We start from the raw sequence: 25,600 nt of genomic DNA, 5'->3' as shown, positions 1-25,600 counted from the left end.
ATGTGGGCAGACATGGGGGATGATTGAATGGTAAGTTGCTCATGGTGAGATGTATATACTAAATATTTGGATTGTAAGGATGTAGTTTGCTTATTCAAACTTATTACAATTTTGTAAGTACATTTTGAATTTAATTGTGATTTATGTAAAATTTGTTTTAAGATTTTGATGATATATCATACAAGCAATTTGATTTTAATATGGGTGTCGCGATAGATTACTTATTTACATACATGAGAAAGTTTGTAGCAAATTTCTTTACAAATTAGCGTTGCAAATTTTACAAGGTCTATACGTAAATTTATTTTAATAAATGATTGGTCCATACGTAATTTTTATAATAATAAAATTATAAAATAAAGTGATTTTATGAATTAATGGTGTAATTTTATCTAATTTATTATTATTGACCATAATCGAAACGGTCAAAAGCTGGGCAAAATGACCATTAGTACTTGAAAATGGAAAATGATTTTAAGTATAATTTATTTATAAAAAAATATTATATATATAAAAAAATAATTATTTAACAATTTTAGAAATAATTAATATTTCCATTTGATATTTTACAAAATAATTTGATTAGAAAAAAATATTGTCATTTTATAATATTACTATGAAATATATTATAAAAAATTAAAATTGGATAGGTAATTTATAAATTATTATTAATTATTTATAAATAAAACAAAATCATCATAAACACTATACAATAATTTATGAAACTCACATCTATCTCACTTCTAAAAAGTTAAAACCATCTTATCTCATTTTCAATCTAAACACATAAAATTTTTAAAAATCATCTTATCTGATATTAATTTAATAATTTTACTATTATTTATAAATCATTTCAATTCATCTCGTAATCTATATTAATTTAATAATTTTACTATTATTTATAAATCATTTTAATTCATCTCGTAATCCAGTGGCACCTAAGTGAGGGCAAAATCGGCATTTCAAATATGCTGACACGGAGGTGGGTGTGCAGAGTGCGTTAAAATCGAGGCTTCTTCACCTCCTGCGCCGAACGCCCCTCATCTTTCTCAGCCATCTCTCTGTTGCTGACCGCCGCAGCCCAAGCCTTGCGGAGCGACCGGTAAATCTGCTCGTCCGCCTCTCTCTCTTCGTCACCCTGTAGCACTCTCTCTCTTCTCTCCTCTCTCTCCGTCCCCCTTCTCTCTCTCACTTTTTTCTAGAGCTTGTTGGGAAGCAGATCGAAATGTTGACTATGGAAATAGACCATCCAAAGCCCAATGCTCCCGATCAAGTCAGCCCCAAATTCTCAATCAACGGTATGTTCTTCTCTTTGCGTTTTAGGTACTTTTATTTCATTATTAATCAACAAATTTATTATTATCACGTCCGAAATTTTATTTTTTCCTTTCATTTTCCATGATTTTCTCGACAACCATTCGCATAATAACGTATTATCAAATTTCTGAACCTATATGAATTGTATTGTTCAGTGTTGCAGTTGTTGAAATCAGCTCAGATGCAGCATGGATTGCGGCACGGCGATTATACTCGCTATCGGTACCTTCATTTTAAACTTATTTAATTATGCATTTTGATTGTCTATGCCAATATATATATTTTTTAATTTGTTTAATTAGTTTCCTCACTAATTGATCCCGTATAGTTGGTAACGAAAGTGATACTTTTGATTTTCAGAAGGTATTGCACCGCACGTTTGAGGAGGTTGTATAAATCACTCAAATTCACCCATGGTCGTGGTAAATACACGCGGAGAGCCGTAACTGAATCAAACGTGACTGAAGTTAGGTGTGCATCCGTTGTCCCGTCAAACCAAGTTTATATGACTTCACATGCTTTAAATGATTTCTTTTCTAAATTTGTTATTTTTTTCAAATCTTGTCTATTGGTTGTTGAGATGAGTAGAAGTATGCAACAAGAAGGAATTTAATTTTTAAAACAGAATCATTAACATTTAAGCGACTTTAATATAACTATTTGGATAAATTAAGTTGTTTGAGACTGTGCTAATGGAATTGTTCTGTACATAAATCAATGTAGTCGGCTGATGGTGGTTGCTTGCTAAGCTAATATCAAACAACGTAGATGAAATTGGTATTTAAAACAACTTTTTTTTGGGGATTGGGCTGCTCTAAACATTAGGAACTGTCATTGTTTTATTGACCTTCTAAGTTTAACTGTTTACAGTATTTGGATTCAAATAGGTTTCTTCATCTCGTTCTTTATACGGCAGAGAGAGCATGGAGCCATGCCATGGAGAAAAGACAGCTTCCAGATGGTCCAACTGCTCGTCAGCGCATCTATTTGATTGGTAGGCTGAGGAAGGCAGTTAAATGGGCTACGCTGTTTTCTCATTTGTGTGCAATCAAGGGAGATTCCAGAACTTCATTAGAATCTGAGGTCTGTCCATAGTATATTTTCATTGTCGAGCTTCCTCAAAATGTTTCTTGTGAGCAATTAAAAGCTTACAAATTTTAGAAAGAGAAAAAAAAAGATTTGAAAATGTAGTGCTGATGTGAGTATTATGTGTTGGGGCATGTAGGAATTCAAAACTATATGCTTTGTCTGCCCATTTGTGTATAATTGGTTGCCATGTTCTCTCCATCTTCTAATCGTTGCCCAGTTTATGGACCATGTTTGAGAACTATCATGTTCTAATCAAGTGCATGAATTATTCCATTTTCATTTGCTAAGTTTAATTTTGTGGTATGTAGGCTTATGCCTCCTATATGAAAGGGAACTTGCTGTTTGAACGAGATCAGAACTGGGACATGGCATTGATGAATTTCAAAAGTGCCAGGTGCATCCTTGTCTATATAAATATACAAACATCTACTATTGCTATTTTGCTGTCAGAAATGTGTATGCTAACATTTACTATTGCTACTTTGTTGTCAAAAACTAGTTTATTCCTCAAAATTCATTCAATAAATTATGGTTTTAACATGGAATAAATTGATGCCGAGCTAAACTTTACCTTGGGGATACCTTAAGTCGATCACAAGTTTTATACCATTCATATTCTGGTTGCAATGATGGACATGTGGCTAGTTATCCTAAATAATAATCTTATTATAGGGCTGTTTACGAGCAACTAGGCAAATATGGAGACCTAGAGAATCAAGTTTTGTGTCGAGAGCGTGTTGAGGAGCTAGAGCCTAGTATTCGTTACTGCCTCCACAAAATAGGCGAATCAAATCTACAGGCATCCGAACTTCTGCAAATTGATGAGATGGAAGGTCCTGCCCTGGACCTTTTCAAAGCTAAATTGGAGGTGAGTTTTATTCTCTTCAAAGGCAATTCCTGCAGGATGCATATATCTTTCTTTAGGTCTCTTCCAGACAGTTTGACACTTTTTCTGGTTTTTGGTTGATAAGTTGATCCAACATGTCTGTCTTCGTGAAACTGCTTCAAATAATGTGTTTCTAAGCATCTTCCCTGGGCTTTTGTAGAGTACTCCCAACTTGAGTTTTCTAGTGGGAAGTGATCCTGTTTTTGTTAAATTCAACTAAAGGACTTGATGCACATGATTCTATTTTGTTGATGTTTCAGAAAATTGAACTTAGTCACTTCTAGTTTCTCATTCTTAGAAGGAATTGTAAGAAATAATTTACAGTAACATGATATCAAAATCATGTTAACTAATTGAGAGGGAGATTAGTTTCTCTCATGATCTGGTTGACTTAGAACTTATGATTCTAACTATTAGTATGAAAACTTCCATTTTTTTTCATGCTTCAAGAATGGAAGTAAGACCTAACCCAACCACTCCCAACCTGTTTGCAACCAAAGCAAGGGCTACATGGTTTTGATTTTGTGGGATAAACTGTAACGCCTCAACTTTACAACGAATGGAGTCTTGTCCGAAATATTGACCTATGCTTTGTTTACAAATTTCTCAAGCGATAATTTCAGTGCAAATATTCTCAACAACACTTGACTAAAGTTAAATACTCCAATATGATACTTCCCAAAGAATTTGTTAGAGCAACTATAATCCAATAACATAACATAAATCCAAAGCACAATTCGTGTGATACCCCATACGATAAGAATAAGGGTAGTTGATGAATGAGATATCACATTGCTTAGGAAGGAGAAGTTCTTGCTCTTTATAAGGTTTCAATGGGGCTCCAATTGTATCATTGACTAGTCCTTTTGGAGTATAGGTCATATGGTTTGGGCCTTCCATTGAGGCGTTACAAATGGTATCAGAGCCTATCCCAACCAGAAATATAGGACTTGAGCCGTGCCACTTACAACGGACAAGCTCAACGAGGACGCCGGGAATTTAAGGGAGGAAGATTGTGATACCCCATATGATAAGGATAATGGTAGGTGGTGAATGAGATCCCACATTGCTTGAGAATGAGAAATTCTTGCTCTTTATAATTTTCAATGGGGCTCTAGTTGTATCATTGACTAATCATTTTGGAGTATAGGCCATGTGATTTGGGCCTTCCATTGGAGCGTTACAATTCGATGACTTCAATAATAACATAAGGATATTTAGGTGATAAAAAATCAAATCATTAGTTATCTAAACCCTCGGTCGTCACATAGTAGCTCCACCTTGCCGAACAATTTGATAACACCCTATTCAAAAACCTCAAGTAGATGAATTCTCTGAAAGAGTAAGAAATACAAAAACTAAACTACCATGCGCTTAGTAACATAATTAATGGGGTTGGGAAAATGACAATTTTAATGATACCTATATTCTACGACCACAATAATATAAGAGATCCAACATCATTCCCAAATAGTAAATTTAAGCCAAAACACTATCCATACCACATTACATTGGAAATCATCAATAGATGTACGAGGACATCTAAAATACCACACAGATATGACGATACCATGAAGAGGGTTTATATCACACATATATCTATATGCCATATAGACATCATAGATGCACAAAGGCATCAATATATCACACAAACATCAAGGTCATAGGTACATGGATAAATATATCACTTGGCTCCCAAAATAGAATCCCAACAGATTATACAAGAACATTTGAAGTATGACCAGCGTATATGGTTCACAAAAATTTGTGCATCCAGGGGCCATCGAACCGGAGGATTTTTCCCTTGAATTACCCAAGGTGCACTTGTGAGAAACTCCTTACTGAGGGCCTGTGCACCCTCGGGATTAGTTTGGACATTGTTCCCGGACACCTGGTGCCAATAGAAAAAACAATTTGTCATTTTCCTATAGCATATCCAAAGTAGCATAAAAAGATAAATGCAAACAGAATTTAATAGCATGCAGAAATTTTGAACCCAATGTGCACGAACTTAAATTAGCAAGAGTAACTAGATTTTATAAAATCTCATTAAGAAGTTACTGCATTCACAATACCATCAACCAAATGCTCCTTCAATTTACGATGTAATTACTTGGAACCTAAACCAAAGCCAACATATGGATATTAGTTACAATGGGAATAGGTTTGGGAATACTCCTACCTAAACCAAAGCCAGCCATGTCCAGTGAAGTGTTATAAATTTAGCCTTAAAGCCAGTTGGACAACCTCTAACTTAATTTGGGAATACTCGTACATATTTAATGAGATTAACAAGGGGACCACAATATACTAAATTTATAACACACTGCTGGACATGGTGTTTTCCGTTTATCCCATCTGAAATTGGTTCTATTTTACGTAAAAATAAATCCTTCTACATCCAGGCCCCTTCTACGCCCCTCAATTTAATAGAACCAAATCCGGTAGATTCAGATCTTATTTAAGTTATCATTGGCAATCATTACGTAAACACAATATGTAAACTTGTTAAGGATATACACCATTGACCATCAGCCAACCAATCAAGGGATCATCTAAAATTTTCTTTTCAAAATTCAGAACACTAACTGTTTTATATTCTAAAATAAATACATCCCAACTTATTTTCTTTCAATTTTTTTCATCAAAGATGCAAGAATCTACCAGAAAAAATAAAGTTTAGTGATGGTTACCTTCAATTTCTGCCGAGATGAGCAGAGAGCTGTAATTTGCTATGAAATCCTTGAGATAAATGGGAGATTGTAGCGAATTTTTGTGATGAAAGTCAGCAACTCAACTAAATGAGAGAGTATTTATGATTTAGGCTGTCTTGGTTTCTTGATGATTTCTTTGGTTGTCTTGGTTTCAGGCTGTTATGGCAGAGGCAAGATCTCAACAAGCTGCGTCCATGACAGAGTTTCATTGGCTTGGTCATAGGTTTCCAATATCCAATGGGAAAACTAGGGTCGCCATTTTAAAAGGTTGGTGTAGAAATTTGGAATGGCACCATAATTTTGGAGTAAAGGAATTGGTATATACTTATGAAGAATCTTTTAGCCTCATCAAACTTCCGGCATGAATTGGGTTTTTCATGATTTGGTAAAATATATTTATGACTAGTTTTTTATGCTTGCTTCTTTAGCCCATCTTCACTTACTGACAACCGATAAGTCTAGTTGATAATGTTTCTGAACCAGAAGGCCTAATTCAGTGCTCAAATGAATGGTCCTAATCAGAAGTTTCCATTAACATTGCTGCATTGCCAAGTAGTAATGCCTACAATGTTGCTATTCGGCCCATGACTCTGTTTGTTAGAGCACCATAGGCAAAAATTCCTATTCAACCTTGCCAAATCTTATTTTTTAATCTTTGGAACTGTTGGAAACGATCATGTTTGGAAAGGAGTTTATTGAAGATTAAATTTTGGTATAAGACTAAGCCTTGTAGTAGATTTTGATGAGGTTTAGTTTGTAAGGCTGATGAATGTTTTACATGGAACATGCTGATAGTTTTTCAAAGAGGAATTTAGTGTTGCATCTTTTGCTTTTTACTGTATTAAGCTTTAATAGGGGTCTTTGATATTCTTCATGTAATAGCCCGAATTGATTATAAGAAGGTGGCGGATGGTGTCTTGCAACTTTTATAAAACTACTCGTAGACTTGTGCAACGCACAAGAATAACTCAATTTATTAAATAAAATTTACTCCATATAACTAAGTTATCATACCTTGAGGTATTATGTAGTAAATTCACAATTTTTGTTCAAACTTTTTTTTTTCATTTAGTTTATTTAAATTTAATAGGGGTATTTTGTATTATTAGAGATTCTTAGGGGCACTTTTGTCTTTATAGAGAAAGGAGATGCCTTGCAAGTTCTTGGTAGTTAAGGGGGAGTGGACGTAGCTGAAATTGGAAGTTTGGAAGGGGGACATTACAAATTGTATGGTAGTGTTTCTTTGGGTGGGGTCTGTGTATTTTCTCATTTAATAAATATATTATGTTTAATCATTTTAATTTAAACAAAAATTAGTAAAATCTAATTGGATATGTTATATATTGATTTATAAGTCCAACTTAATGTTATGTATTATTTAATTCTTATTTAATAACAACACAAATGGAGAGTGGATAATGTTGCTTTATTACACTTGTCATTTAATAGTAATATATTGAGATAGTTGATTATGCGGCTCCATTAAAGTAGAGCTTTGTACTATGAAAATTATATCTATAGTATATACGATATAGACATGCAAAATAAGGTTGACTGTTCCTTTTCCCATTTTTGTTTGCTTTTAAGTCCACAACATTCTCAATTTTTTTTTTTTTTTTTGGGACAAACTTGTTCAGCTCAAGAATTGGAGAAAGATTTGCATGGTCCTTCTGCAGATTCACTCTCGGCAGAGAGAAGACTAGCCATCTTTGACAAAATTTTTACTGCATATCATGAGGCCAGGAGCTGCATTCGTAGTGACTTGGTAGGGAAAGTTGACTTAATTTTATCATTGTTTTACCAAAAAGTGAGGTCCATTTATTTATGTTGCATTTTTCCCTCAATGTATTGGTATCTTTTATCCATTTTTTCCCTCTTTAATCTGTAGGATTTCTTTATGTTCTACTTTACATCTTTTAGACTCCTTTCCTGAGGCAGTGTATGTTTTAGGCCAGTTCAGGTAATGCTGAAAATGTGAAAGACGACTTAAATGGTCTTGATAAGGCTGTTAGTGCTGTCTTAGGACAAAGAACCATTGAGCGCAACCAGTTGTTGGTTAGCATTGCAAAGAGTAAACTTACTAGGCGACGTGATGACAAAAGTGAGAAAGTTACCAAACCTGAAGAACTTGTACGCCTGTATGATCTTTTACTGCAGGTTAGCTATCTCCGTCTGGTTTTTACTAGGTTTTCTTCATATAACAATATTTTGACGAAATACTAAAGTTGATAGATGCCAGCCTCTGATTTAATAGAAAAACCTTGAAACTGTTTGTTATGTTTTGCAGAATACGACTGATCTTTCAGACTTGGTTAATTCTGGAAGAGATAGAAAACCAGAAGAACTGTCATTTTCTGAAGAGTGCGCGCTTAAAAGTTTGTCCTTCCGAGCAGAAAGGTTTGAATTCTGAGCCTTCTATTTTACTGAGCTTGAACATGCTTTGTTGAGTTCAATTTCTTCCCATGCAATTATTAGAAGGGTGCATCTATATTTAAATTGATTTTAACGCCCCCATCCAGTAGGTTAGGAGTGTTACATACTTTTGTAGCTGTGCCTGGTAAAGAGACCCAACATAATAAAAATACCTAATTTATCGAAAATGAATTCCTAAAAAAACAAACAACAAAAATTATAGTCTCAGTAAGAAAATACTTGGGCTTATCCATCCATTTATGGGCCTAATGGGCCAAACCTACTCCATTTTGAATCTAGGTCCATAATTTCATATCCAATCGTATCTCCTTATACTAGATCCTCAAATAATGTGTATGAGCCAATGGGCCCAATAAAATAATCCTCCTTCCAGCCTCAACAAATTGGCCCAAACTTATAAAGCCCTTAATTTTTGGGTCTGGATGTTAGATTGATCTTCCATAATTGTTTATTGTCTTAAAAAATTCCCGCCATCTTTTGTCATGCTTTTGTAGGACCTTTCGAAAATGCAACATTTTTTGGATTTAGTTGCAAGCAGTTGTTTTGAAAAAAATGCCATATTAAAAACATGTGCCATTCTACCTTTGCCTAGATCAGAGGGTAATATTCACGGATTAGACAGGGAACCAATTCTTTGTACTATTTTGTTGCAGATGGTACTTTGACCTATTCAGCTAATGATGGAATCAAATATATCTAAATGTCCTTATCTTCTTGGACCAATTGGAAGATATTGCATTCTGTGCTATTATCTTGTTGAGGGTTTCCTCAAAATGATCAGGCTGTCTTTAGTTCGCCAACAAATACCAGAGATTTGATTTGTATTTGATTTTGGTAATTTGTAGGTGCTTCTACTTAGCAAAATCTTACAGCTTGTCTGGAAAGAGGGCAGAAGCATATGCATTATACTGCCGTGCTCGGTCTCTTGCCGAGGAAGCCCTTCACAACTTCCAAATTGCAAATGGGAGCGATCAGGTTTTTGTATAAACATCTCTGGCTATCTATCTACTTCTGTATTTGTGTGTGCACATTATAGTCCTCTTTATGATGTGCTGCTTTATAATAAATTAGAACATTGATGACTTTTGAGTTAGGATTCAGATTTGTTTACTGATGGCTTGCGTACAAAGGAATTATTTATTTATTTATTTATTTTTTATATCTGTAATGCATCCATCTTTCGTATTGCAGAGAATCCAACAGTTGAAGATATTGTGCGAGGAGTGCAGATCCAACAGTTGTATAGAGCATGCAAAGGGGATGATGGAGGAGATGAAGGCTCCAGAGAATCTCTCAAAAAGAATTTCTAATATTTCATTAACAGGAGCTGACAAGAAGGTATTTTATGCCTTCTATTTTTCTCTTTCTCAACATTTAAATAAAGGAGCCTCAGAACCAAAATGCTGCCTCGGGAGGAGATTTATCCTTTTATAACTTGGGGGTTTGTACAGAAGAAATCTTGATTCAAGCTCATTTGCATTCGTTTTGAGATGGATATAAGCATTTTGCTCTAGTAAGTAATATGTATTACGATCCTTATAAAAAAAATATATATATATGAATCACGTTACTAATCAGAAATATACATATGTATGTATATATATGTATATGATATATATACATATGTATACATGCTACATATATATACACACACCTAAAAAACCTCGTCAGAAAAAAAAAGAAATTGATATGATTCGCTTCATTTTATATTTGCTTGTTTGCACGCCCGTGCGCATGCATCTCCATGTAACAGGATGCACTTTGGTATTTTTACAAACTCTGTGTACATCGATATATTCTAAGATTGTCGTGACAATTATGATTTGGCTTATATTATTTTCAGGCGGAGAAATTCCTTGTGGAGAAACTCGATACCTATGAGTCTGCAGTTGGTGATGCGAATACGAAAGGTGTTCCGCGCATTGAAGTCTTCCCTCCTGCCTTCCAAGCAATCCCACGCAATCCCATTGTTCTTGACCTTGCCTACAATTTTATCGAGTTCCCATCTCTTGAAAATAGGATGAAGAAAGACAAGAAGGGCTTCATAAGTAGGCTATGGCGATGAGATGAATTTTCTTGTGGATTTGTCTGGTAACTACTCTGCTTATATTATTTAGATTCAGATATATTTCGAGTTAATTCCGAATAATTTTTGTAACTGCATTTAAAAGCCTTGGCTTGTGTTGGAGATTTTGTTACTTAAATTCTGGATCACCGGCAATGAAAATTTTTGTGAGCTTTTTTCCCTAATCAAATTCTTAATTATTTTTTGGGCTTGAACTTTTTTATAAAAAAGAAAATAACTAAATCTATTATGAAAAGGTGCAATGATATAAACATACCCCTTTTGTATAACTTTATTTAAAGTGGAAGGTATTTTTATAAACCACAGTTGGAGGAGTATTATTATTTTATAAAATTGCCACATTTAAAAGAAAGGTGTAAAAAAGTTTGTTAAAGATTTTGCCTTTTGGTCCCTAGCACTACTCATAAAACGAAGGATCTAACTTGTGGTTTTCTTAGAAAAGAAGAAAACATTGGGTTTCAGTTGGCAGTTGAAATTGTCACCTGTTCATTGCATGCAAAGAAGCTATATTTATGCCGGGGTGAGTTTCCTCACTGTTACCTGATGGCCTGTAAATCCACAGTGCACATGCGGGGAATCCGATATATTGAAACACGTCATGGGTCATCACAAGAAAAATTGCTTTTTCGACGATAATAAATGGCGGTTTTTACCGTCTAGAATGGTGTTAAAGTTCTCGAAATAACATTTTGAGGCATTTTTTAGAAGATGTCGGAAATTTTTTATTTTCCTAGGGGTGCTATCCGCACCATACAATGCGGGGGCACCCCTCCCTAACCCCTGCCCCGCAATTGAGGGGGCATGATTTTTGCCTCTGGCACCTGTCCCCGTGGTGCGGGGGTGGGATACCCCGCCTAGATACCGGGGTGTGGGCCATGGGCCCAGAAGCTATTTATGGGCCCAAAACACTGAAATGGGCCAAAAAGTATTTCTGGGCCATTTTGGGCCAGTAATAAAAAAAATACTATAATTTTTTTTAAGTAACAATAAATTGAATTTACAAAAAAAAATACAAATTAAGAGAAAAAAATTAAAAAAGTACTACTATTAGTATAATACTCTTAAGTCCTAACTCCTAAGCTATTACAATTTACAATAATAGAATTTATAATAAAACTATAATAACTAAACTATTACAATAATACAAATTGAGAGAGAATAATTATAAAATTACAAACATAAAAGGGGCATTGTGATTGTATCAACATTGCAAAGAAGTGAATATGTAAAATCTAAATACAATTGAACATAAATTATAGAAGTTACAATGGGAAACTTTGAATTTGACTTTGACATTTGAGGCGGGTGGCCAAGGGTTAAAATAGAATTTAATACTGCCTGCTATGAGTCATGAGATTATAAAATCTGAAACATTAACAATTAAATAAGAATATAAATTAGAATTATAAACAAAAAATAAATGAAAAAATTACAAATTAAAATCTGACTAACCAAGATGAGATGGGGATCAAGATGCGACATTGAGAATATATCATTTGAATTTCGGCTTGGAATTAGGATTGAGACTTGAAGTGCACATATGATTGTATGATAATAAGATTATAAAAACAATTAGATACCAAAAATTATATAAAAACGAAAAAAAAAATTAAGGGACAATACAAATTGTAGTATGTACAAACCTATGGAAAATGGCAATGGTGGGTCGGGGTCCAATATGGTGAAGTCATACTGCAACAGAGGTAGATGTTGTATCATGTATGGTTACAACAATTAAATTTGAAATTAATATCGATGAAATGAATATAAATAAAATAAATCAAAATAATAAAATGAAATCAACGATTACCAGATCCAGGTAGATCACCACCCTTCTCCTTGTCAGCCTCATTAAAGTCAAAAACATCCAGAACATGAATTTGAGTCCCTTTGGTTCAACTCTGCATTCAAATCAATGCTTCCACAGTGGTAGGGGACAAAGAATTTCGGAATGGATCCAACATGCACTCTCAGATACTAAAGGCCAACTCTAAGGCTACGGTGCTAATATGGATGACCAAAATACCGCGGGCAATCTTTCCAAGAATGGGAAACTTCACGACATTGATCTTCAACCAAGCTAATATATTAAACCCTTCTGTATATTGGAGAAGATCCCCTGCCAAATATCGGTCTACCTCCGACTTATTGGAGCCTGCACCAACCTATGCCTTTTCCCCGCCCCGGCTTCTGGAGGAGGGCACTAGTGTAAGAGTAGGTGCGCTACCACCCCTAATCAGGGTAAACTCATCAAACAATCTATTGAATGTGTCTCTAACTATGCCTCCAATAAGCTCCGCCCATGCAGCCTCGTGCACAAGTCTCAAACCATATGTTATGCCATCAATCTTGAGCTGGGGGTTAAGATCAACAGCCAAATATAACAAAATATTTTGCCTACTCAAATCCCCTCAGTACTTGTCATATTTGACCCTCATCATCAATGTTATCTCCCGCATCCTAGTATGGTCACTCATACACATCTCATCAAATTCTTCTTTTACTTTATATATTTGTTGAATGAACTTATTGGATGTAGGGTATAAAAAACCAAATATTTTCAATGTCACATCGTAGAAAAACCTTAAAAAATCTACAAAGATAACAACCACCTCTCAATCATCATCAATAGGCTTTCCTAATCCCCAGTGCTCATCAAAATATCTGACATATTGAATGTCTTCATCACCCAATAATTCAAAAGCTGCCTTATATTCTTGGGCCGCCTCCAACATCAAGAAGGTTGAGTTCCATCTTGTAGGAACATCAGTACAAAGGCTCTTCTTGGATATTATGCCCGCACTCATTGTAGCACCCAAGATTCTCTTATTCGTCTTTCTAAGATAGATCTTAAGATATCCCAATGCGACATCGTTAGACGATACATTATTAATTGTAACCGTGAAAACTCGTGCCAACCCCACTTCTTTATTGCGGCTTCCAAGACCTTCCTAATCGTCTCACCCTTGTAATAAGAAATTAGACAAAATTTCACAATTTTCTTATGTAGTGTCCAATCACAATCAATGAAATGCACAGTCAAAGACATAAAATTAAAACTTTAGATAGATGTCCAAATATCAGTAGTGAGACAAACAACTTGACCCGCCAATTAGCCCCTCAACAAATCTTCTCCTTTTGGTAATATTTTTTAAAATCATTTGCCACAATGTGGCAAGAATGAATATTAAACCTAGGTTCCAAGCAACTAGAATATTTTTGGAACCCTCTCCCCTCCACAAACTGAAAAGGTAACTCGTCCATAATAACCATTCGAGTTAACTTTCTTCTACACTCATCGAGGTCATACTTCGTATACCCCTTCAACGTATAATCCTCACTACTCTCGTCTGCCATTTTTTTAGTAAAATCTCTAATCTAGATTGACTCTTCTCTTGTAAGGATCTCAATATTGGACTCTTCTTGCATTATTTTTCTAAGTGCACCTTTAACTGTGATGTACTATGTTTCCTATAGTGATATCTATAGAATTTACCACAGTGGTTACACTTTACTTGAGGTTTATTGGAGTCACCATCCTCTAATTTGGTAAAGTGAGACCAAACTATGGAAATAAGTTTCTTGCTTTGTGTGGGCTTAGGAGCAGGGAAAGGTTCCGTGGGGTTAGGACTAGGGTCTGTAAGGTTAGTGTTGGGTGTAGGGTTAGGTGTTTGCGTAGGCCCGGTAGGGGCAGGACAACTATGACTAAAATCTGAGGGAGTAGATGAAGACATTCTCCAAAACAAGCAACAAATATGAAATTAAAGCAAAAACATACCACTGACATCAACAATCAACACAGAGATTAACAATCAAAACATGCCACTAACATTTTCATTATTATAATTTGTTTTATAAAATAAGCATGCACAACCAAAATAGACTTCATATAAATGCAAAGAGCCTTTAAAATAACACATAATTTCAAAGACTTTTTGCTTATTTTTCTTAATTTTCAGGTGCAAAGACTTCTTGCTTGCAATCTTAATATCAAGTTACTTTAAGATATTTCTTGTTACCATGATGGTATGATTCTTTAACCACAAAATATTATAAGCGTATATTTATCAAGAGTAAGGAGGTAGGAGAAAAGGCCAGCTTAAAGAGACACATGTCAAGGTAGTGGAATAAGTTGTTGTCTTTACCCAAAAACATATGTTCCAGAGCAAAAGAATGAATATAATCATAGTTCTGAGAAGAGTTAATGGGATTTGGGTAACTGAGATACAAATTAGCTGATTCAATGCTTTGTATAAGTAAGTCCATCACCATCCATGGTCAATAGTACTTCTGAAAAGGTCACTGATATGAAAGACTTTAGTTCGGCTTTACCAAAGAAAGGAAAAACATCTCAAGCTGCCTCAAATTTATTTACATACACAACAAACTGAAAATTTACAGATCAGAAATCTCGATCACGTGGGCCGGTAGGAAAGGATTGAGCTCCAGAAAATCTAGGAAAATGAATTTAGTTTTGAATGGCAATGTAGAGATCATAAACTACAAGGTACATGGTACATACATGAACCAAGTCTCAAGAAAAGTGCAGAGGATAAGATTTGTAGCAAATTGATTATATTGACATGGTGGAAGGTATTTACATTACAAAAGTAGATGAGGAAATGTAGCAAATTATTTATTTTGTTTTGGTTTATAATTATTTTTCTGGTTTTTATATATAGTTTGCACACAAGTACTTAATTGTGACTATATATGGAAGTTATTGCAGCTATATTCAAACTTAAATCCAAAAGAAAATCAACTAGGATTTATTTTTTAGGGTTTTGAAATTTGGATTGGAACCCTAAATTAGTTTAGGGTTCCAATCCAAAACTCTAAATTAATTTAGGAGTTCCAAAATCCCACTCCATAAGCTCCGTACCTCTTTAGTATGCTAGCCACCCCACAAACTTCCATACTTGCAGTCAACCACTGACTTTCATAGGGCTTCCGGCTCCATATTATATCTCAATAACCATTTTTCAGTAAGGCCTGATTGAAGGTTCTCATATTTGAATACCCAACCCACCAGAGGAGATTGGCCTGCATACCTTGTCCCAACCGACTTGATGAAATTTAAATTCATCCCCCAACACCACTCCATAAGAAATCACGATGAAGTTTTTCGATCCGGCCACCACACAAGCTGGAATTGGAAATAGAGACAAAAAATATGTTAATAAGTTAGAGAGAGTACTCTTAATTAAAGTCATCCGGCCACCTTTTGACAAGTACAACCTCTTCCACCCTGCTAATTTTTGTTCTATCTTCTTGATCACTGTATCCCATACTGATAAAGCCCTTGAGGCATCCCCCAGTGGAAGTCCTAGGTATTCCATAGGGAGAGAGGAAACCTTACATCCGAGCGTGTTGGCCAATTGCCGAATATTGCTTACATTCCCAACTAGCACTAATGCTAATTTATCAAATTTCACTTTTAAACCAAACGTTTCTTTGAAACAGAGTAGTAGTGCCTTCAATGCCCGTAGCTAGTTTGGATCTGGCTCACAAAATACTAGTGTGTCATCTGTAAATAGTAAGTGAAAAATATTAATAGGACCCCTATTAAAATCACCAATCGACAAGCCAGCCACAAAGCCTTTAATAACCAACGCCGATGTCATCCTACTAAATGCCTCCATAATGATTACAAAGAGCAGTAGGAATAATGAATCTCATTGTCTTAGGTCTCGGGAACTGTTAAAGAAGCCAGCTGGACTGCCATTTATCAAAATTGAGAATCTTGCTGTTGAGATGCACCATCTGATCCACAAACACCATCTCTCCCCAAATCCGCATCTCCCCAGCAAATAGAGTAGAAAGTCCCAGTTGACGTGATCATAGGCCTTCTCCATATCTAGCTTACATACATCCATGCAAAACCAGATTTTAATCTACTATCTAAGCATTCATAGGCGATAAGAACTGAGTCTAGAATTTGTCTGTCCCTTACAAATGCATTTTGTGGTTTTGTAATGATCTTACCCAATAACTCTGTTAAGCAATTTGCAAGAACCTTGGGAAATAATCTTGTACACCCCATTGACGAGACTAATGGGCCTATAATCCTTTACCTCCGTTGCTCCACTCTTCTTAGGAAACAGTACAATAAAAGTGTCATTTAGGCCTTTCTCAAACTTTCCGGCCTAGAACAGTTCCTGGAACACACTAATTTTATCTTCTTTCACAACCTCCCAACATGTTTGGAAAAATCTCATAGAAAAGCCCTTTGGGCTTGGTGCCTTGTCTTTGACCATTCTTCTGACCACACTATAAACCTCTACCTACTCAAAAGGCCTCTCCAACTAGGAAGCAGTCTGCGGCTCAATAAACTCAAAACCTAGTCCACCAAGCTTTGGTCTCCACCCCTCTTGTTTTGTAAGCAAATATTCAAAAAAATCAGCAACATGGTCCCAAATCACAAGAGCCTTCGTGCAATCCACACCGTTGATATGTAACATCTCAATGGTATTAGTTCTCTTATGGGAATTAGCTACTCTATGGAAGAACTTCGTACTTCGGTCTCATTCTTTTAACCACAATGCTCTTGATTTTTGGCGCCAAGAGATCTCTTCAAGAGAGATTACCCTCTCTAATTCTGAAACCAACTCTATCTTCCAAGATATCTCTTATGGGGAAGGAACCCTAACCTTCGATATCCTCTCTAGCTTCTGGGGCAGAAATTACAACTTTTCCCTTTGATCTTATACTGATATATGATATTGGCTATCTATAAATCTCACTTTAAAGCTCAAACTTATACAATTTTTCCAATTTTTCCAAATTTTGTTCAATTTGCACTTATTCAATTTTAAACTTATCTCTGATTATCAGACTTGGATATATCTCTCTCTAGACCATTGTCGGACCCCAAACATGATTAGCTTAAGATTCATTTATCTAACTTATCATAAAATTATACATTTTAGAATTTCTAAAATTGAGCTAGTAAATATCAAAATAAAATATATCAGATAAATAGAAACTAAAACATGGATCTATGAAAAAAGAAGCACTAAATACCAAACAATTTCCTTCTTAAATTCACTTGTTTCTCTACCACGTTTCCCCCACGTTAGTTAGAACGAAGAACTCTATCATAGAGCTCCTTATGTCAATACATATTCTATAATATCCCTTCAGAAGCCCCCAGATTTACCCTCCAGGGATGCCATCAAATGATTATCCTAGTTAATATAAACCAACAGAGACCATTATTTATGTTCACAACAAAAGTCATATTCTAGATGATTTCTACTTCTAACATGAGGTAATCTAATCTTCTTATGCACTACATTATGCTTAAGTTTTATTAGTTGCAATCCCTTAACAAATTTCGAGGATCGTAAGCGCTCCTTAGAAGATTTTAAGAGTTTTTTCTGGAAGACTTTATTTATGTGGACCATTGCTATAGATTTAAATGGTCTCAGTTTCGATGATTTCCTTATAACTGTTTCTAGTTCTTAAATAGGTGTAATCACATGTATACCTCCTGTGTACTTAGACTATGCATATCTTTATAACAATAAAATATCTTCTTACTTATCAAAAAATAAAGTTAAATAGCTAGAATATTTTTGTTCCTAGAACTTGTCAAACAATTTCAATAATAACTATTACCGTACATGCCTAACCCACAATCAAGTAATCATGAACCCTTTGTTGAGTTTATGCCTCTCAAAGCTTCAACGAGTTTCCGTTAAGTTCCACTGAGAATTTTATAAGTTTGTATTACATGGGACCAATCAACTCAACATAAATTTTACCCTGACATGTTAAAGCTTCTCAACCTTGAGTGAAATCCCTACTCTAGATTCTAAATAATAAAGTCTAGGATCTTTCCATACAACATCAAGACCAATCCAAATTACGCCATCTATTTCTCAAGGATGGGCTACAAGTAAAGCCCAAGTCAGAGCCCAAATATGGATCTGGGCAGGGCCAAACGTACTGGGAAGACTTGGGTCGGAACCTGGGTATGAGATCCAGGTCGGGCCATGTTCACATAAAAAATCTAGTCGGAAGATACATGAAAGACTTAAGGAAGAAGGAATGTCGCATTCAATGCAACTCAAAAATATTCAAGACAGTTCACATCGAGCATTAATGAACTAGTAGAAAGTTAGGGAAGAAGGTTCACCACATTCAAGTGCAGAGAATAAAGCTTGAAGAGGAAGACACGCCACATTAATGAGATAGGAGGAACTCAGAGCAAAAAGCATGTCGCATTCAATGCAACCTAGAATTCGGGCTACACACAGCGAACCTAAATGCTATATAGCTCGGCGAGCAGACATCATAAGTATAGCTCGGCGAGTAGGCAGCATAAGTATACGATCTCCTACAATGCAACACCCCACTACCATGGAGACCAGGTCGGCAAATATAAATAGATACCACCTGCAACCAACAAGGAGGTTAGCTTTTACACTCATCTTCATTATTATTTTCTCTTTATCTCCTACATCAAAACTAACTTGAGTATTGGAAGTGCAATGGATCCCGAGGTCTCCCTTCTTTACTATGCAGGTTACAGCACTGCCAACACCAAGTCGCCCAGGCCTGCGAAATACGACATCAACAGGCTTAATATCATTTTTTCATAATTATATGACTCAATATTATAACAAACAATTTAATACGTCTAATTTTCTCAACTAGCAAAACGATTCAAAATACAGCCTACAAGCTCTTTTTATCACTCCAATGAAGAGCACTCCCTCACTGCATGAATGCCATTACATTAATTTATCAAACTGTAGCTAATCCACCCCGACCGAGCTCACAGCATCAATGCTATTCAAGATTTTAACAAGTGCAAATTGAACAAAATTTGGAAAATCAATGAAGAGCACTCCCTCAATGCATGCATGCCATTACATTAATTTATCAAACTGTAGCTAATCCACCCCAACCGAGCTCACAGCATCAATGCTATTCAAGATTTTAACAAGTGCAAATTGAACAAAATTTGGAAAATCAAACACATTCGTTGATATGCAAGACTTTCGTAGCATAACCCATTAAACAAGTGCAGACATAGATATACCCAAAACTCTTTAAGCCAAACCCGTGTGGACTTTTGGGCTGAATTTTTAGCAGTAGCCGACGAAGAAGGACGAGAAGAGCCGGGTATTTGGTCTTCAATTGGGAAGTACTGGTTCGTCTCCGCATTGAAATAAAACACGGGAAGATCTGTCATATGTACATGAACCCAAAATTAATAACATTAACCAAAACAAACCTGGATTTCAAAATTATATTGGTAAACCCATCAAGGTAAATGAAGAGGAGAGTACCTTGTGGCATAGATTCGGCCTGGTAATCTAATGCTAGAGTGGAAACAGGAGAAAGCTGCAGCGTGAGTAGATATAGAGCCAAATAAAGTAAGAGCAGTCCAATGGATTCTTCATCCGTTTAATATAAATCACCAAAATTTATTTTTTTCTATTTTATAAATTTTTACAATATATCATACATCAGCTTATCTAATTTTTATTTATATTATTTAAATATTATATTTTTTAATATATTTTATTCATTTCAAATAAAATAAAAAATAAAAAGTAGAAAAAGAAATAAATAAGAGTAAAAACTAAAAATAAATGAATTAAATATTTATACAAGTGTGAATAGTATACCATAGATGTAGAAATGGTATTGTAACAAACTCAATAATAATTATAAATACATAATCTATTGGATAGAGTATATTGAACTAATTTCTTCAAATTTTACAAAAATTTAAATTTTAGAGAATGTTCTAAGAACTAGTGGTGGGGCGTCAAAACCGAGGAGAAGGCAATAATCGTAACCTGACTTTACTTAGGCGACGGGATGAAACAAAATAAAAAAGAAACCCTCTCCAAGCTTGAAGACGTTCTTTTTTGCCGGAAAGGCTCTGCCTTTTTCAGCGTGGCTGGTTTCACAAATTAAGATCCTATTCTAATTTCTATAAGGATTTGAAGCAGAACGTGTCCGTGTGATATTTAGGTACCGTTTGTACCGTTGGGTAAGATATAATGTGTTGAGATAAAAATTGAAATTGAATAAATTATTGTTAAAATATTATTTTTTAATATTATTATTATTATTATTTTGAAGATTTAAAAAAATTAGATTGTTTATTATAAAACTCTGTTTGGATAGTGAAAATATTTTATTTTATCTAATTATTACAACTTTTCTAAACGGGGCCTTATAGTAAAAAATTTAATTTTTTCAAATATCAAAATAATAATAATATTAAAAAATAATATTTTAATAATATTTTATTCATTTTTTAACTTTCATCTAAAATATATCATCTCATCTCACTATTCAAAGCGCACCTAAAGTGAGATTTAGATAGTGAGTTGAAATGAGATGAATTGAGATGAAAGTTGGACTGTTTATTATATTTTATGTAAAAAATTAAGAAAATTGTAATAATTAAATTAGATAAATTGAGATCAACTTTTAATCCAAATGGGACAACTCTATCTATAAAATAACTTAGTTTTCAATTTAACTTATAAGAAATAAATTGAATAAAATTAAGAGATATTTTATTCAATCGATACGTAAAACACATTATTCACATTAGTTAAATAATAAAATTTAATTTATTAAATTTTAATTTTACATTGTTATCGACACCAATTTATAAATAGAATTTCTCTAAAATTAAATGTTATAAACTGTACTAAAAGGTTTGCCGTTATGCTTTTTCTGAACATTTTTTTTTTTTTTTTAAAAAAGGTGCCTAATAAAAACCATTTATCGTGAATTCTTGTAAAACCATCTAAAGGAAAGTTGGAAGATTAAAAAAGAAAAAAGATAGAATGTTTTGTCCATCTTTTTATGCAAGCATCTTTTGTGTGCATCTAATTTATTTCACTAGTTTTTAATTAACACAAAACAAAATTTGAATTTAAATGTATAAAACTAAAAGTGTTTATTATATCGATTTAAAATCGGTAAATTACTTTGATATGCTCATCGGTTAACATTTTCATTAATTAGGGGTTTAATTGTTGATGTGCGTTATTATTACAATGAAAAATCACAGGTACAAGCTGTCGGTAATGTGTATAGATTGATGTTTAGTACTAACAGGGCAAAAACTATTGATTATTTTTTTTTTTTATTTGATAATTAAGAAAGTATTTTTTAATAAATTTATAATTTTTTTAAATATTTAAAAAATTTAAAAGATATTATTTTAAAAATTTGGCTGTTGGATACTTCTGGGTGGGTATAGCAGCATCCTAAATATATTTTTAGATAGGTATTGATGTGTCATGTCACGTCAATGTTGACTGGCTAATAGTTAAGCCAACCATGTAACATCATTCCGTGCACCAATCCATATATAGTGCGTGTGTCATGTGGCGTACGTGAAAGTATGATGAGTTTAGCTAGCTAGCACAAGCATTTCCCTTTCAACGGGCAGTGCTAGAGCCATGATAGTGGCTCCCGACGCTGCCTATCGAGAATGCTAAATATTATTATTATTTTTTTGTTTTTAAAAAGAAAACCTTCATTAAAACGAGTTTGCGCATCAAATCAGATACTTATTATTTTAATATGCAAGATATTTATTTAATAAAATAATATAAATTGAGACAAAAATAATTTTTAGAAAATAGAAAATTTTATTCTTCTTTCAAAATTTTCTTTATTTTATTTTTCTTTTTAATAAAAAAAATCATGTCAACGTCGATACGCAGTTTGATGCCTATTAAGAATTTTTTAAATTTTTTTAATATTTTTAAATATTTAAAAAATAAAAAATTTATAATATCATTAAAAAAATAAAAAATAAAAACGATATCGAGAGAAATGCGCGCCAGAGCCAAAATGGTTACTCCAAGCATTTCTCTCCTTTCAACGTGAAACAAGCTAGAGGAAAGCCGTACGTACTTAGTATGGATTGATCATCTGAAGACTGATGGTACATTATAAGTCAATTGCGTAATGTATATTATAAACAGATGAGACAATGAAAGTGAGGCACTAACTAATAGCTGGATCATTTTTTTTTTTTTTTTTAAAATGAGTGTCACTTAGATAAAAAGTATCAATCAATTATATTGAGGTGAAAGGTTAACAACTTGAATTCCCTCAACTCCAGCCTTCCCAAAAAAAACAAAAAACACAGAGAGTGAGGGGATTTAAGTTGACCCCAGGATGGAGATACTATTAATACTACTATATATTATATTGTCAATCAATTAATGATTATATGTAATTAATATATACCCCTTGGATCGAGAATTCCAAAGTTTGCATGTACAATACATGAGCTGCTTATTGGTTAATGATTTTACATCGATCAGGCCTAATATTATATGAGAGATAATATTATTTATAATCTTAAGATATGTTTAAAATAAAAATTAAAATTCACGTGAAAGAAATTAACTTTTAATGATGGACCTGATCAAGTGAATTCTAAGATATTCCCAAATCGATATTAGGGTGATAAGTTTTGTACTGTGATTTGAAAATGTTACCCTTTTTTCACAAGCTTCCTTTAGAAAGATATATTGGGATTTTATCATACATATATTTTTATATATATTCTTATAAGACAAAAGAACAGATAAATTATTTTCCATATAGTTTTCACTTTTCCCCAAGCTCTCGTTTTTAAATTTTCATTCAATAATTTAAATTGTCTAGCTCGGTCGAATCTGTATCTGGAAGAGAGATCAGAGCTAGCTAGGGAGCAAGCTACTCATTACCAAGAAGTGTACCCTTTTTTTTTTTTAAAAAAAAAAAGAAGCTTTTTTGAGGCTGTCGGATCAAACAAAAAAAATTAATAAACTCCACAAAAAAAGAGAAAAAACACAATCCTCTAAATGGAAGGAGGTCGTGTGGGGAGACATGGAGATAGGAAAGGGAGGAACAATCCCATGCAAATTGATTTCATGATGATCAAAACCAAAGTTAGAGCTCCATATATATATATATACACATACATATAAAGGTAATAGGAGGGAATTAGAGCTAGGAGCTGCTAAGTCACCTAGCAATATTCCCATGCAAATTCATCCCCATGATCATATGAGTTACAATACATATCACAGGGCATTACTGCGGACTCCACAAAATCAAAACCAAAGTTAGAGCTCTCAAATGAAGCATCCATATTGTTCTGCTCCCTAGTCAATATTCTATCTGCCTTTCGATCAATTTCCACTTCAATAGCCTTGATGATCTCTTGCTGTGGCTTCTTGACTTGTTGCTCTGGCTGCAACATTTCATGATCATGATGATCATCCTGTCTGTCGAGCTCAATAGGTTGAAGCTGACTACTACTCCAGAGGCAGTCCTCTTCAACAATTCCGAACCCAGATGGATGTGAGGGAGGAGTGGAAATTGGGAACCTGGCCATTGAGAAATCCATGAAGCTGATGTTTGGATTTTGTTCTTCGGTCGTCCAGAAGATATTAGGGTTTTTCTGTTCATATATTGGTTTGTTTGGACTGTCATGGGAGAAATGAGAGCTGGAGATATTAGGATCATTTGGAAGAAGAGAAAGTAGTGTCGACAAGGGTGTGTCCATGTCCATGCAGGAAGCATCCTTCACAGGTGAATTAACAAAGAAAACTGAAGTGGGTTTGGGATGAGACAAGTTGCATCCATTGTTGTTAGCTTTATGAGAAGGAAGGAGATTGTGAGTGTTGGGATCTAACCCCTGGGCAATGAGCTTCTTCTTAACGCAAGAGTTCCAAAAGTTCTTGACCTCATTGTCTGTTCTGCCGGGCAAATGCTTTGCTATCTGAGCCCATCTGTTGCCAAGAATCCTATGAATATCAATGATGACCCTCTCCTCTTGTGCAGAAAATGAACCCCTTTTCAGATCTGGTCTCAGATAGTTTATCCATCTTAACCTGCAACTCTTTCCACACCTCTCCAACCCTGAAGTTCAAGACATCAGGAAGAAACGGACCCATTTGAAAAGGATTCATAAAAAAGGAATTATGAGCTTCAAATTAGAAAATAAATTGGAAGGAACGATGCATATATACCAGCAAGCTTTGGAACTGAACTCCATGAACCATGGCCAAAGGTGGTCATGTGTTTGATGAGCTTCTCATCTTCTTCAGGAGACCATAACCCTCTCTTGACTTTCTGTTTGCTGCAGCAGTGATGGCCCATCTTGTACGGCTCCTCAGCCCCCTCAAATGCGGACCTCAGCATTGAGTTTGAGTGCTAGCTTCCTTATATTGCTTCTCCATTTAGCTAGAAAAGTAGACCTATTTCGCTCCATTTGGCTAATATACGTGTATGATGCAGCAATGTAGAGAGAGAGATCCACTGCAAGAAAAACGAGCATAGATTATTTGCGATAAAATGATTATTTGCAATCAAAACAAACAAATTTTAAACGGAGTAAAATAATCATTTTCATAAAAAGTAATTCATCACAAATAAGCAATTTTCTTATAATGAGAGAGATTTCTTTTTGAGAGGGTACGTAGTACATGTGCCAGGAATAAAACGTGGGGTTTACTTATATAAAGAGGACCACTGATCTCATGAGTATGCTTTGGTAGCTTCCAAAACCTTTATCAAACCACTATTCTCAGCTCAATCACTTTTTCTTTAGATTATAATAAAATCTTACTGATTAAGTCCCTTATAATTAAGTATTCAGATACAGTGACCCCTGAAGAAATCGATAACGATTAAGCATATAATAATTATAATACTCTTTATTAGTACGTATAAGCAATCACAACAACAATTTTTCTCTTCATTGGGTGCATGCATACATGCTTTGGACTGTCCCATGCATTAATTGTATGGTATTCATAATAATACACCCAGTCGACTGGTTGATATATATAAACAGCATGGAATTAAAGGATCATATATACGCCCTAAGATCAATATCTAACAATATAAATTATAGATCAAATATTGGGTTAAGAAAAATGTGCAAGGAAAGCAATTTACACATAGATCAGTACGTACGTACTTGATGTTGGCATAATTCTGGCAAAGATATAAATTAATTAACAATGAAACCATAGCAAGAAAAAGAGAGATCATGATTACGGGTAGAGGGTTAATGATAATATT

The 25,600-nt window shown here is 34.4% G+C and overlaps 2 protein-coding genes and 1 long non-coding RNA gene across 4 annotated transcripts; 1 reads left to right on the top strand and 2 right to left on the bottom strand.

Moving 5' to 3' along the window:
- Positions 1 to 951: 951 nt before the first annotated feature.
- Positions 952 to 10,684, top strand: LOC121264509 (signal recognition particle subunit SRP68). Of its 2 annotated transcripts, XM_041167723.1 has the most exons (14): positions 952 to 1,102; positions 1,203 to 1,298; positions 1,473 to 1,539; positions 1,678 to 1,788; positions 2,205 to 2,400; positions 2,715 to 2,800; positions 3,079 to 3,274; positions 6,162 to 6,273; positions 7,644 to 7,771; positions 7,957 to 8,163; positions 8,294 to 8,403; positions 9,285 to 9,414; positions 9,631 to 9,777; positions 10,283 to 10,684. In XM_041167723.1, exons 2-14 carry the CDS (start codon positions 1,226 to 1,228, stop codon positions 10,502 to 10,504), a joined length of 1,785 nt encoding a protein of 594 aa, XP_041023657.1. In that variant the 5' UTR covers positions 952 to 1,102; positions 1,203 to 1,225; the 3' UTR covers positions 10,505 to 10,684. The 2 variants fall into 2 exon arrangements, with proteins under 2 accessions (XP_041023657.1, XP_041023656.1); XM_041167722.1 differs by having other exon boundaries at positions 1,016 to 1,298.
- Positions 10,685 to 11,644: 960 nt separating this feature from the next.
- Positions 11,645 to 12,517, bottom strand: LOC121264510. The gene is made up of 3 exons (XR_005940508.1): positions 12,169 to 12,517; positions 11,978 to 12,051; positions 11,645 to 11,890 (listed from the first exon to the last, which is right to left on the bottom strand). It is a non-coding gene; the product is annotated as an uncharacterized LOC121264510 (long non-coding RNA).
- Positions 12,518 to 23,311: 10,794 nt separating this feature from the next.
- LOC121264309 (myb-related protein 330-like) lies at positions 23,312 to 24,758 on the bottom strand. Its single transcript, XM_041167431.1, has 2 exons — positions 24,544 to 24,758; positions 23,312 to 24,433 (listed from the first exon to the last, which is right to left on the bottom strand). Exons 1-2 carry the CDS (start codon positions 24,713 to 24,715, stop codon positions 23,538 to 23,540), a joined length of 1,068 nt encoding a protein of 355 aa, XP_041023365.1. The 5' UTR covers positions 24,716 to 24,758; the 3' UTR covers positions 23,312 to 23,537.
- Between the last annotated feature and the right edge of the window lie 842 nt (positions 24,759 to 25,600).

This window comes from Juglans microcarpa x Juglans regia, chromosome 5D, assembly GCF_004785595.1.
Source record: "Juglans microcarpa x Juglans regia isolate MS1-56 chromosome 5D, Jm3101_v1.0, whole genome shotgun sequence".
Classification (NCBI taxonomy): Eukaryota; Viridiplantae; Streptophyta; class Magnoliopsida; order Fagales; family Juglandaceae; genus Juglans; species Juglans microcarpa x Juglans regia.
The sequence above is the reverse complement of the archived record's forward strand: the minus strand, read 5'-3'. Positions and strand labels throughout refer to the sequence as shown.